The 13,522-nt window shown below is 37.8% G+C and overlaps 1 protein-coding gene across 1 annotated transcript in view; it reads right to left on the reverse strand.

Annotated features, from left to right (window-relative positions):
- Positions 1-1,632: 1,632 nt before the first annotated feature.
- Positions 1,633-13,522, reverse strand: part of LOC123551285 (T-complex protein 1 subunit beta-like) — a 29,336-nt gene continuing 17,446 nt past the window's right edge. Inside the window, exons 12-16 of the mRNA XM_045340101.2 lie at positions 8,902-9,009; positions 8,340-8,480; positions 3,774-3,877; positions 3,289-3,388; positions 1,633-2,319 (exon numbers count right to left, since the gene is read on the reverse strand). Of these exons, the coding sequence (XP_045196036.2) occupies positions 2,147-2,319; positions 3,289-3,388; positions 3,774-3,877; positions 8,340-8,480; positions 8,902-9,009 (626 nt within the window). The 3' untranslated portion in view covers positions 1,633-2,146. The remainder of the gene's footprint in view (positions 2,320-3,288; positions 3,389-3,773; positions 3,878-8,339; positions 8,481-8,901; positions 9,010-13,522) is intronic.

Consider the following 13,522-nt stretch of genomic DNA (forward strand, 5'->3'; position numbering starts at 1 on the left):
ATTTGGAAAATTTGGGAGAGTACCTTACAGTGATCCTTAAGACCAAGTCTGATGAAGATCCATCAAGTGTACATGTGTTCTGGGCCCGTATTCATAAAGCTCCTAAGGAGAAAACTTAAGAAAATCCCTAACTTTGTAAATTTCCAGAACAACATAGCACATAAGAAAAGTGTGGACTGTAAGATTTATTGATAATCTTCATTACTATGCCAGACTATGTGACAATGTTGATAGACATTCCACCTATCTTGACGATTGCCCACAAAATGCTTTGGAACTTTTCCCTTAGTTAGTCCTTAGTGAAGATTTTCCCTTAGGAGCTTTATGAATACCAGCCCTGGTTTAACGTCTTTCAAAATTTTTTCAGTCATATAATCAACTGTGTCTACTTGTTGCAGTGAGCATAATGCTCGACTGTATAGTGCTGCCTCACTGGAATATCATGCCACAGACATGTGACATGATATCCAACCCAGTCATATTATACTTCCTCTTAATGCCAAGCGTAAAGCGAGGAAACTACTAGCACTTTTTTTAGGTCTTTGTTATGACACGGCCAAGGATCAGTATCACCAGTGAGCACTCTACCACTAGGCTGACGAGGCCAATGATCCATAAAGTGATAAACGAGAATTTAAACATATTTCTATTTTTAGCTCTAGTGCCCCTTAATATGGACCAAGCATCCTTTTTTGAACAAAATTGAGAGAAGACCTTATAATGATAACAAAGATAAAGATTGATGATGATCCATTCAGTGGTTCATGAGAAGTAATATATAAGGGATTTCTAGCTCCCGAGGGCAAAGTGCCCAAATTCGAACACATCTTGGAGAGGACCTTATAATGATGCTATACACATCAAATTTGATGAAGATCCATCTAGTGGTTCATGGGAAGAAGTTATTTAAAGGTTTTTCTATTCTTTAGGTCTGTCAGCCCCTTTTTGTTGACAAACTAGAACATTTTAACAAACCTGATAATCATACTAGGATGCTACTCAACAAGTTTTGTGCAATTCTGACCAGGTTAAGACCAAATGTCATCTCGAGAAAAGTATTAATGGACTGACAGTGAGCGATCACAATTACTCACCCGGAGCACTTTGTGCTTAGGTTAGCTACGAACAGGCAAATCTCCGTCCAACAGACAACTAAACTGCAGCAGTGAGCACCATGCCAAACTTTATAGTGCTACTTTATTGGATTATCACGCCATAGACATGTGACCCCATTCAGTAGCATTATACCAACAAAGGGCTGACCAGTGCTAGAATTATCCCCATACAGCCGAGAGCTAAAAGTAATGAAGCTACCAATACAATTTTTCACATCTTTGATGGCAAGGGAGCAAACCCACAACCTCCCGCACTCGAAGCGAGCACTCTACCACTAGACTACCAAGGCGGGTTGTAAAATATGTTTGCACACATGACGACCTGTCCACTTTTCAGTCCTTAAGATCACTATTATCTTGACCTTAGACTTACTGGTCCCCAACATAATGGGAGCAATCTGCTTACCACAGACAATTATCATCTGAAGCTTATGGACTGAATGCCAAAGTGAACTTTCCCATAACAAGTTGAAAAAATAAGGTTACAATGACTACTTCATACAGTAAAAAAACTACGTCTGTTTTCAGCCTTTTATTAAAAATGAGCACATGTTGTAGAAAAGAAAATCTAATGTAATAAATATTGTTCAAAATTAAGGAACATGATGCAAATGAAACCATAATGTTACTGAACACATCACAGTCATAACACTATACATGTCTGAATACTGTGCTATGATTAATGTTTATTACTAGAAATTAAACATGCCTGCAGATTCAGCACACTTTTTTTATCCAATCCCAGTGAGATTTTTAAAAATAGAAAATAACTTAAGATGTTTTCTCATAAATGCAGCAAACATTAAGGCATAGGAAAAAGTGTGTCTACAATAACTAAATTCAGAGATTTTTTTCTTGAAGAACATTGTTTGCAAAAGCACAAACCTTTAAACAGAAACACAGATTATTCACAGCACAGTGTATTTTAGGAGAGTGCAAAAGCACTAAATTTTTACCATTCATGATCTTCAAAAATGAATTAATGTTACACACATAAGACAATTAAGCAGTCCTAATATCTATAAAGTTTATCAATGATCCCTCATATCTGGCTGTCTCTGTCTTGGTGCAGCTTTCACAATGTCATCTACACGTAAAATCATCTCGGCAGCTTCTGAGGCACTCAGTAAAACTTGACGTTTTACCTGGAACGATTCTGTAATTCCAAGCTTCTCCATGTCACCAATTTCTCCCTCATCCATATCTATAAACGTGCAAATCATTTTCATTGATTTATTTTTTGTTGGGTTTAATGTCACATAAACACAATTATTATTATTATCGTTACTAAAATGTTGGTTTCTATATCATTACTATAACCCTATTTATCACTTGTCTTTTCTTAACAAATATATCTAGAATTTCACCCATATGAGCCGTGCCATGAGAAAACCAACATAGTGGCTTTGCGACCAGCATGGATCCAGACCAGCCTGCGCATCCGCGCAGTCTGGTCAGGATCCATGCTGTTCGCTAACAGTTTCTCTAATTCCAATTGGCTTTGAAAGCGAACAGCATGGATCCTGACCAGACTGCGCGGATGCGCAGGCTGGTCTGGATCCATGCTGGTCGCATACCCACTATGTTGTTTTTCTCATGGCACGGCTCATATATGCTGTAAAAGATAAATCTTTCATGACATTTTTACTGAATGTCTGTAAAACCAAAATTCCTATCATTAGATTCTAATAAGATTTCCATACACATTAAAAACCATGATCACTCAAACTGATAAAAGAATGAGAAAATGCTGGTGTTTCAAGTGAAAAAAAAAACAGCCCAGGTTCACATTGCTAGTCAGCCCTGGTACTCGAGTCATGGATGCTAAAAATATAACATTTAAGCCCTTACCCTGCTAAATTTCTATATTATAAATGAACTTGTCCATCTTTCAATTTGGACAGTACCATTAACTGTTAAAAAGGGGTGCTTACCAAAAAGATAGTGACTGAATGGCGAACAGTGCAGACCATGATCAGACTGCACGGATGTGCAGGTAGTACAACCACCATAAATAGTGTGTGCTCAGATTTTTCATTCCATACTGCTATGTCATTTCAGGGGTTAATAGTTATATCAATTTATGTTAAAAGGAAGCTTCAAAGACAAATGTCATACAGAGCTCTTCCAACACCCATAAATGTCAACAATAAATCCAGAAAACTATACTTACTGATGCCCCAGGATTGTTTTCCCTCAGTATGTACAGCTCTAAGTTCAGATACAAGCTGGGCACTATCATAACCTCCGTTGTCGGCAATGGTTGCTGGAATCTAAGTATAAGAATGCAATAGTAAGTTAAGGTTTTTTATTCTAGCAAATATCACTACCGTGCAAACTTAAAAGTGTCAGAATGTAACAAACTTCTATATCAAGACAAATAGATGTACAAATTTCAATTACACATCGGAATTTGATATTAAATTTTCAAAGTCTCAACAATATTATATAAATGGTCAATTAAACAATAATGCTATAGTTTAATCAACATGAATTTCCATACAAAAGTTTTATCGTGTTCACAACAGTTTACATACAGTCATGTAGGACCTATGTCAAACAGCAAATTGAAATACTGCTCACAGATTTCAGTCACAAGTACAAAGGCAAATGTTAACAGTGGCCAACAAAGATGCATTATTTAGTGAAAACATTTACCATTCTAAGTGCCTTAGCAAATGCTTCCATAGCAACAGCCTCCTTCCCAGGTGTCTTAGCAGCTAATTTAGAGACAGCATCAGACATTAGCATCTCTGCACTACCTGTAATTACATATTCATTATTTTATTCTCTACATTATATCAAAATAACATTTCATTGCATTAAAATCTTACTTTGTAGGACATTTATAACAACTCTTAACAAAGCAGTCTAAAAGACAGCTAAATCCCCCGCCACTGTTATGGATAAACCGCCTCGGTAGCCTAGTGGTAGAGCGTCCGCTTCGAGTGCGGGAGGTCATGCGTTCGATCCCCGGCCCCGTCATACCAATGACGTATAAAAATGGTACTAGCAGCTTCCTCGCTTGGCGCTCAGCATTAAGGGGATAGTGCTAGGACTGGTCAGCCCGGTGTCAGTATAATGTGACTGGGTGGGGTATCATGCCACGTGTCTACGGCGTGATATTCCAGTTAGGCAGCACTATAAAGTTGGGCATTGTGCTCACTGCTACAAGTAGACACCGTCGTTTATATGACAGAAAAATTGTTGAAAAAGATGTTAAACCCGAACACACACACACACACACACTGTTATGGATAGTGAAAGGGTAAACCTTTGACCTTGAGCTGTAACCTTGACCTAAAACTGACATGGCTGACTCATGAATTTTGCACATCGTCTTGATGAGGTGATCATTAGACCCAAGTTTCATGAAAATCCTTCAAGGGGTTTAGGAGATACAGAGCTCAAACCTTTGACCTTGAGTTGTGACCCTGACCTTGAGTTGACATGGCAGACTCATGAGTTCTTGATGAGATTATCATTTGACCCAAGTTTGATGAAAATCCTTCAAGGGGCTTAGGAGATACAAAATGGAAGGCTCAAAACTTTGAAGTTGTGACCTTGACCTTGAATGGCTGACTCATAAGTTCTGCACATCATCTTGATGCGGTGATCATTTGATCCAGGTTCCATTTGAATCCTTCAAAGGGATTAGGAGATACAGAGCGGACACAAAATGGAAGGCTCAAAGCTTTGACCCTGAGTTGTGACCTTGACCTTGAGCCAACATGGCTGACTCATAAGTTCTGAACATTGTCTTGATGAGGTGATCATTTGACCCAAGTTTCATGAAAATCCTTCAAGGGGTTTAGGAGATATAGGGCAGACACAAAATGGAAGGTTCATATCTTTAACCCTAAGTTGTGACCTTGATCTTGAGCCGGCATGGCTGACTCATGAGTTCTGCACATCGTCTTGATGAGGTGATCATTTGACCCAAGTTTTATAAAATTCCTTCAAGGGGTCTAAGAGATATAGAGTGGACGCGAAATGGAAGGCTAAAACCTTTGACCTCGAGTTGTGATCTGAAGCCAACATGGCTGACTCATGAGTTCTGCACATCGTCTTGATGAGGTGATCATTTGACCAAAGTTTCATGAAAATCCTTCAAGGGGTTTAGGAGATACAGAGGGGACACAAAATGGAAGGCTCAAACCTTTGACCCTTACTTGTGACCTTGACCTTGAGCCAACATGGCTGACTCATGAGTTCTTCACATCGTCTTGATGAGGTGATCATTTGGCCCAAGTTTTATAAAATTCCTTTGAGGGGTTTAGGAGATATAGAGCGGATACGAAATGGAAGGCTAAAACCTTTGACCTTGGGTTGTAACCTTGACCTTGAGCCGACATGGCTGATTCATGAATTCTGCACATCGTCTTGATGAGGTGATCATTAGACCCAAGTTTCATGAAAATCCTTCAAGGGGTTTAGGAGATATGGAGCGGACACGAAAGTGTTACGAACAGACGGAGACCATTCCTATAACCCCCCACCACTTGTGGCGGGGGATTAATTAAAATAGTGTCACATCCTATTAAAGTAAACTCTTGCCTGTGCAACTGGGAAAAGATAAGATGGACAGTACAGAGGAGTCTGTTAAATCTCTAGATGTCAAATAAATAAACAAGAAAAGATTTTTTTTTGCTTTCATTAATTAACTAGAAAATGCTTTTGTAAAAAAGCGCATGTCTCCCCCAATGCAAAGTCCTATAGGCAAGAAGTCAATAGGGGTCAGGAGCAAAAATCAAAGAGACACTGATGGTTGGCTGCAATAGGGATCATCTACTTGGCATGTCCAGTCATCCCGCTAAATTTCAACACTCTTGGCCTAGTGGTTCTCCAGTCACTGTTCAGGCTCCTGTGACCTTGACCTTTGATCAAGTGACCTCAAAATAAATAGGGGTCATCTACTCTGCATGTCCAATCATCCTATTAAGTTTCAACATTGTAGGTCAAGTGGTTCTCAAGTTATTTCCAAAAAAATGATTTTACATGAACAGGCCACTGTGACCTTGACCTTTAACAGACTGACCCCAAAATCAATAGGGGTCATCTACTCTGCATGTTCAATCATTCTATGAAGTTTCAACATTCTGGGTCAAGTGGTTCTCAAGTTATTGATCAGAACTGGTTATCAATGTTCAGGCCCCTGTGACCTTGACCTTTAACGGAGTGGCCCCAAAAACAATAGGGGTCATTTACTCTGCATGAACAATCATCCTATGAAGTTTCAACATTCTGGGTCGAGAGGTTCTCAAGTTATTGATTGGAAATGGTTTTCCATGTTCAGGCCCCTGTGGCCTTGACCTTTAACAGAGTGACCCTAAAATCGTTAGGGGTCATCTACTCTGCATGACCAATCATCCTATGAAGTTTCATCATTCTGGGTCAAGTGGTTCTCAAGTTACTGACCGGAAATGGTTTTCAATGTTCGGGCCCCTGTGACCTTGACCTTTCACAGAGTGACCCCATAATCGTTAGGGGTCATTTACTCTGCATGACCAATCATCCCATTAAGTTTCAACATTCTGGGTCAAGTGGTTCTCTAGTTATTGACCGGAAATGGTTTTCAATGTTCAGGCCCCTGTGACCTTGACCTTTAATGGAGTGACCCCAAAATCGATAGGGGTCATCTACTTTGCATGTACAATCATCCTATGAAGTTTCAACATTCTGGGTCAAGTGGTTCTCTAGTTATTGATCGGAAATGGTTTTCAATGTTCAGGCCCCTGTGACCTTGACCTTTGACGGAGTGACCCCAAAATCAATAGGGGTCATCTACTCTTCATGACCGATCATCCTATGAAGTTTCAACATTCTGGGTCAAGAGGTTCTCTAGTTATTGATCGGAAATGGTTTTCAATGTTCAGGCCCCTGTGACCTTGACCTTTGACGGAGTGACCCCAAAATCAATAGGGGTCATCTACTCTTCATGACCAATCATCCTATGAAGTTTCAACATTCTGGGTCAAGTGGTTCTCTAGTTATTGATCGGAAATGGTTTTCAATGTTCAGGTCCCTGTGACCTTGACCTTTGACGGAGTGACCCCAAAATCAATAGGGGTCATCTACTCTTCATGACCAATCATCCTATGAAGTTTCAACATTCTGGGTCAAGTGGTTCTCTAGTTATTGATCGGAAATGGTTTTCAATGTTCAGGCCCCTGTGACCTTGACCTTTGACGGAGTGACCCCAAAATCAATAGGGGTCATCTACTCTTCATGACCAATCATCCTATGAAGTTTCAACATTCTGGGTCAAGTGGTTCTCTAGTTATTGATCGGAAATGGTTTTCAATGTTCAGGTCCCTGTGACCTTGACCTTTGACGGAGTGACCCCAAAATCAATAGGGGTCATCTACTCTTCATGACCAATCATCCTATGAAGTTTCAACATTCTGGGTCAAGTGGTTCTCTAGTTATTGATCGGAAATGGTTTTCAATGTTCAGGCCCCTGTGACCTTGACCTTTGACGGAGTGACCCCAAAAACAATAGGGGTCGTCTACTCCAGCAGCCCTACAACCCTATGAAGTTTGAAGGTTCTAAGTCAAATGGTTCTCCAGTTATTGCTCGGAAATGAAGTGTGACGTACGGACGGACGGACAGGGCAAAAACAATATGTCTCCTGGGGGAGACATAATTATGTTCTTTGAAAAAATCTGACTTTTATTATTTTGTTTTGCCTCTGCTCCACGTAGAAAATGCTGTCAGTTAAGTTGTAAAAACTTCTTGAAAATGAAAACCTATAAACACATCCTTAATGGTAAACCATTTTCAAACATAAAACTGGAATATGTGTCAAAAGTAAATCCTTTTCAACCTGGACATGTAGTGGGTCAAGCTTAACTACCATCAAATTTCTTCTTTGGTAGAAATTCATGGGGGTGTCAACCTATAAAGAACTATGAATTTTCAGAAACTGGACTTCAGACTCAGTGAAGGGAATATCAAATGGTTAACGGCTGGAATAGGGGAAAATTGCGTCATAATACACAAAGTCTTTCATAAATTACACACCAGAAGTTAATGACTTAAAAGCACATTGTTGTGTACTTCAATGGTATGGTTCTTACAATTATGCAGATCTACAAGGAGTTTTGGTTGGACTATGTATTTTTAGGGTTGTGTGTGTGTGTGTGCGTGCGTGTTGGGAGGAAGGGGGGAAATCACATCAGATTTGTGATTGTTAAGAGATACAAATAAGCTTTAAGTCATACCTCCACCATACACTGTCTTTGTTTCTTTTACTGTCTGTGTCAGTACACAGAGGGCATCATGAAGAGATCGTTCAGCCTCATCCAGGATCTGCTGTGTGGCTCCTCGTAGAATTACAGTACATGCTTCACCCATTTTAACACCTGAAAAACATTAAAATATTGTTATCTGGCAGTTTGTGCCGATTAAAGGACTGACATTTTTCACTGAAACTGAATTTAAACCAACAACTTCAAATACAAAGAACTTGACAGATAAAGTTTAGAAACTTTTCATCACCTACAACTGTCATCAGTAGGTAAACTTTTTCAATTTAATTTATCTACTGAAAAGAAGAACATAATTCATAAGTTCTCAGAGACAATGTGTAACAAAGAGAATGGCTGAAAATATACCTGAAAAACTGTAGTTAGGTAAGACACGATTGAGGGGACTGTAAACAGCCTACTTATATTTTTTTCACTCTCAGATGTTAGATAGATCTTACTGAATTCATCTATATGAATGCCAATGAAAGATGGGTAACTTATGTACTCTTGTTCTTTTTTACAAAATGAAACATACCTGAGAATTTGATCAGTCTATCTTCTCCAATCATGATTTCCTCAATGACATCACAATGTCCTAGTTTACATAACTCTGGGTTGTCAAATGTTGAATGAATTTCTCCACCTAAACAAGAGCATTTAATATATTATCAATTACATAATGCCATCTTTGCTTTTATTTTTCTTCAAGAGTATAATATTTCTTAAACTGATTACTTAGGATATTAAACAAGAGCTGTCAGATGACAGCGCGCTCGACTATTCGAAGAATGGGGTCAAAATATTACCACAGATATTCAGACAAAAGAAAAAAAAAGATTAGACAATGTTCCTGTATTTGTGGATTTCGGTAAGTCTTGCACTAAATGGCAATGTGTGAACCAATTTCAAAGTCCAAAAATGGCCATAATTCAGCCAAAATAATTGTCAAAGTTATGTACTCTTGCATACAGATTGAAATCATGATGATAAACAAGTGTTCAAAGTTTAAAAGCAATATGTCAAACAGTTTTGACAAAACGTGGACTTGTATGAAAACAGAACAAATTTCCAAGTCCAAAAAGGGCCATAATTCAGCCAAAATAGATGACAGAGTTGTGTACTCTTTCCTACAGATAAAGACTATTATACTGAACATGTGATAAAAGTTTCAAAGCCATAAGTCAAACACTTTAAACAAAATATTAACTGGTAGGAAAAACTTAACCCAGATTTCTAAGTCAAAAGGGGCCATAATTCAGCCAAAATCCTTGATGGAGTTATGTACTCTTGCCTATAACTGGACATGGTGATGGTCAACAGGTGCTGAAAGTTTCAAAGCTTTATCTCAAAAGACTTTGTCAAAATATGAACTGGTACAAAACAAGAGGGCCATGAAGGCCCTGTATCGCTCACCTGACCTACAGACCTAAAGATCATTAAGATTAACATTCTGACCAAGTTTCATTAAGATATGGTCATAAATGTGGCCTCTAAAGTGTTAACTAGCCATTCCTTTGAAATGACCCCGTGACCTAGTTTTTGACCCGATATGACCCAGATTCGAACTTGACCTAAAGATCATCAAGTTTAACATTCTGACTAAGTTTCATGAATATACAGTCATAAATGTGGCCTCTAGAGTGTTAACAAGGTTTTCCTTTGATATGACCTAGTGACCTAGTTTTTGACCCCAACTGACCCAGATTTAAACTTGATCTAAAGATCATCAAGATTAATATTCTGACAAAGTTTCATTAAGATATGGTCATAACTGTGGCCTCTAAAGTGTTAACTAGCTTTTCCTTTGATTTGACCTGGTGACCTAGTTTTTGATCCGACATGACCCAGATTCAAACCTGCCCTAAAGATCATTAAGTTTAACATTCTGACTAAGTTTCATGAAGATACAGTCATAAAATGGCCTCTACAGTGTTAACAAGCTTTTCCTTTGATCTGACCTAGTGACCTAGTTTTTGACCCCACCTGACCCAGATTTACAACTGACCTTAAGATCATCAAGATTTACATTCTGACCAAGTTTCATTATGATATGGTCATAACTGTGGCCTCTACAGTGTAAACTAGCTTTTCCTTTGATTTGACCTGGTGACCTAGTTTTTGATCCTACATGACCCAGATTCAAACTGGACCTTAAGATCATCAAGATTAACATTCTGGTCAAGTTTCATTAAGATTGGGCCAAAATTGTGACCTCTAGAGTGTTAACAAGCTTTTCCTTTGATTTGACCTGGTGACCTAGTTTTTGAACCCGATGACCCAATATCGAACTCGTCCAAGATTTTATTGAGGGTAACATTCTGACCAAGTTTCATTAAGATTGGGCCAAAAATGTGACCTCTAGAGTGTTAACAAGCTTTTCCTTTGATTTGACCTGATGACCTAGTTTTTGATCCCAGATGACCCAATATCGAACTCGTCCAAGATTTTATTGAGGGTAACATTCTGACCAAGTTTCATTAAGATTGGGCCAAAAATGTGACCTCTAGAGTGTTAACAAGCTTTTCCTTTGATTTGACCTGATGACCTAGTTTTTGATCCCAGATGACCCAGTATCGAACTCGTCCAAGATTTTATTGAGGGTAACATTCTGACCAAGTTTCATTAAGATTGGGCCAAAAATGTGACCTCTAGAGTGTTAACAGTCAAATTGTTGACGACGGACGGACGGACGGACGGACGACGGACGACGGACAAAGGGCGATCACTAAAGCTCACCTTTGAGCACTTCGTGCTCAGGTGAGCTAAAAATTAACCCAGATTTCTAAGTCAAAAGGGGCCATAATTCAGCCAAAATCCTTGATGGAGTTATGTACTCTTGCCTATAACTGGACATGGTGATGGTAAACAGGTGTCGAAAGTTTCAAAGCTTTATCTCAAAAGACTTTGTCAAAATATGAACTGGTACAGTGTATAGGTTATAGGAAAAAGATGTTTCCTTTTGTGAAGAAAGCACCAAACTTTGTATGTAACTATTTTGAAGTATGCTGAATCCAGAAAAAGGAGGAGACACGCAGTTCGCTAACCTCAATTAGCTTAAAATGAGGCCCAAAAAGGGACCTATATTTTATTTATTTTATTCATATATTTTTGTAAGCAATGTCCAAAAGGTTAATTTATAACCTAAATAAGTAATTATTATTGACACAATATTTAATTGGTTACATTTTATACACATTTAATATATAGGACACAGACAAATGACATAGATGTGGCCCTAAAAGGGGGATATTGTTTAAAAATCTCATTTACAGCATGACTTAATTTTTTTTTAACCCTTACCATGCTAAATTTCTATAATGGACTGGTCCATCTTCCAATATGGGCAGTACCATTTATCATTTGAAGGGGTGTTTACTAAAAATTTACTGACTGAATAGCGACCAGTGCAGACCATGATCAGACTGCACGGATGTGCAGGCTGATCTTGGTCTGCACTGGTCGCAAAGGCAGAATCACTTGCCGACAGCAGGCTAAGGGTTAAGTGTGAATATTATATCACTCAGGTAAACAAAACTAATTTAAGTATTTAATTATATCAAAACATTGTTTAAACATTCTTTACATTTTGAGGTTCATTAAAGGTATTTTATGAAGCAAGTTAACATATACGTACATACTGTAATTTATTTAATCGATTTGACAGTACTTATACTGTACATAGGGTACCGATAGTTCGATTCCCCTATGAATATTATTATTAGGCATTTAAAAAAAAGGGGTTGTTTTGTGTTTTTCTTGTAATTCAATATCTAATTTGAATTGCTGTAAAACGTTTTATACAAAACATAAATTTATATGTTTTTCAAGACAATTAGTAACTTCAAGCTAAAGCATACCATCATCCTAATGCTTTCTTTATAATAACAGAAAATAGAATGTGAACTAAATGTATTGTTGTATTTATTATTGCTAATTTATACAATATTCAATGATACTAATTTATTTAAATCTGATTCAGGTTTCAAGTTTTAGAATCAGTCTAAATTCCGCTTTCTTGAAAAGAGCACTGGTGTTGTATAATAAGTTAACCTTTGTACGGTTTGAACCAAAGACCTTCCTATTGATCTGACAACACCTTTACCACTAGACCGTCTCTCCCACTGATACCCTCCACAGAGCTTATAACTATAAACATTTCTAAAGTGCAGTGATTTACTGCAGACACCCAAGAACGCAAACAGTTACATATAAAAATTTGTTACCGATGAAAATATAATACAGCAATTAAGAAAGTCATGCCAAATAAGAGTTAGATGTAAATTTTTGGAGGTAAAGATTATTCGATTAGTTTATAAACAATGTCTCCTTAAAATATACGGAGCTACAGTTATCTTGCATATCAAGCCTTTTGACAAATAACGAAATAGTGTATTTTCTGTCTTAGGTTCCAAATCGGCCTATATAATGATATCATGTATCTAATAAAGAAATGATCATTCAGAACACTGTACTTATGGGTCAGAGTTAAGTATATTCTGTATCTCGGTATAGCCGAAGGAGCTCATTCAACACGGGTAAAATGACTATTGCAGGCTGTCCTTGTTTAACTCATAGCTAATATGTGCTTTTAGTCCAATACTGTGTTAGGAATACCTCTCAGTAGCGCAATTATAAGTCCTAGAATAACTGCTTGTTTAGGGTAATGCCCTAAGAATTTTTCGTGAACTTACAGAAGTTACAATCAGGTTTCCCTAAACAAACCACTTCTAATTTTAGGCGTAACAACCCTTTCAATATTTAACTAAAACTGTAATAGGTTTGCCAGTATTTCACTCTGTATTACATAATTAAAGCCAAGTATGAGTTCTCTTATTCATTTCCAGTTGACAGGATTAGCAATGTCAATGTATGCAATAAATGCCTGTCTACAACCTGCTTGATACAATGTTAATTGCTACATACGTGAACATCTCTTAGGGGGTTGCTTTCAATACGTCTAATTGCTTAAGAAAATATATTCTCTGGCTTCATTTTGATATTTCTTTGCACGATAGAACAACCTATCCTTCCAGTTGCCATGTGCGCTTCTCAAATCTTTTAACGCAGCCTAACCATTAGTTAAGATAACCTATGCCTTGCAAAGGTATTGAGACAGTATCATAACCAGATAATGCATTTTAAAGAATGTTAGCTTT

The sequence above is a fragment of the Mercenaria mercenaria genome, chromosome 4 (genome assembly GCF_021730395.1).
Source record: "Mercenaria mercenaria strain notata chromosome 4, MADL_Memer_1, whole genome shotgun sequence".
Classification (NCBI taxonomy): domain Eukaryota; kingdom Metazoa; phylum Mollusca; class Bivalvia; order Venerida; family Veneridae; genus Mercenaria; species Mercenaria mercenaria.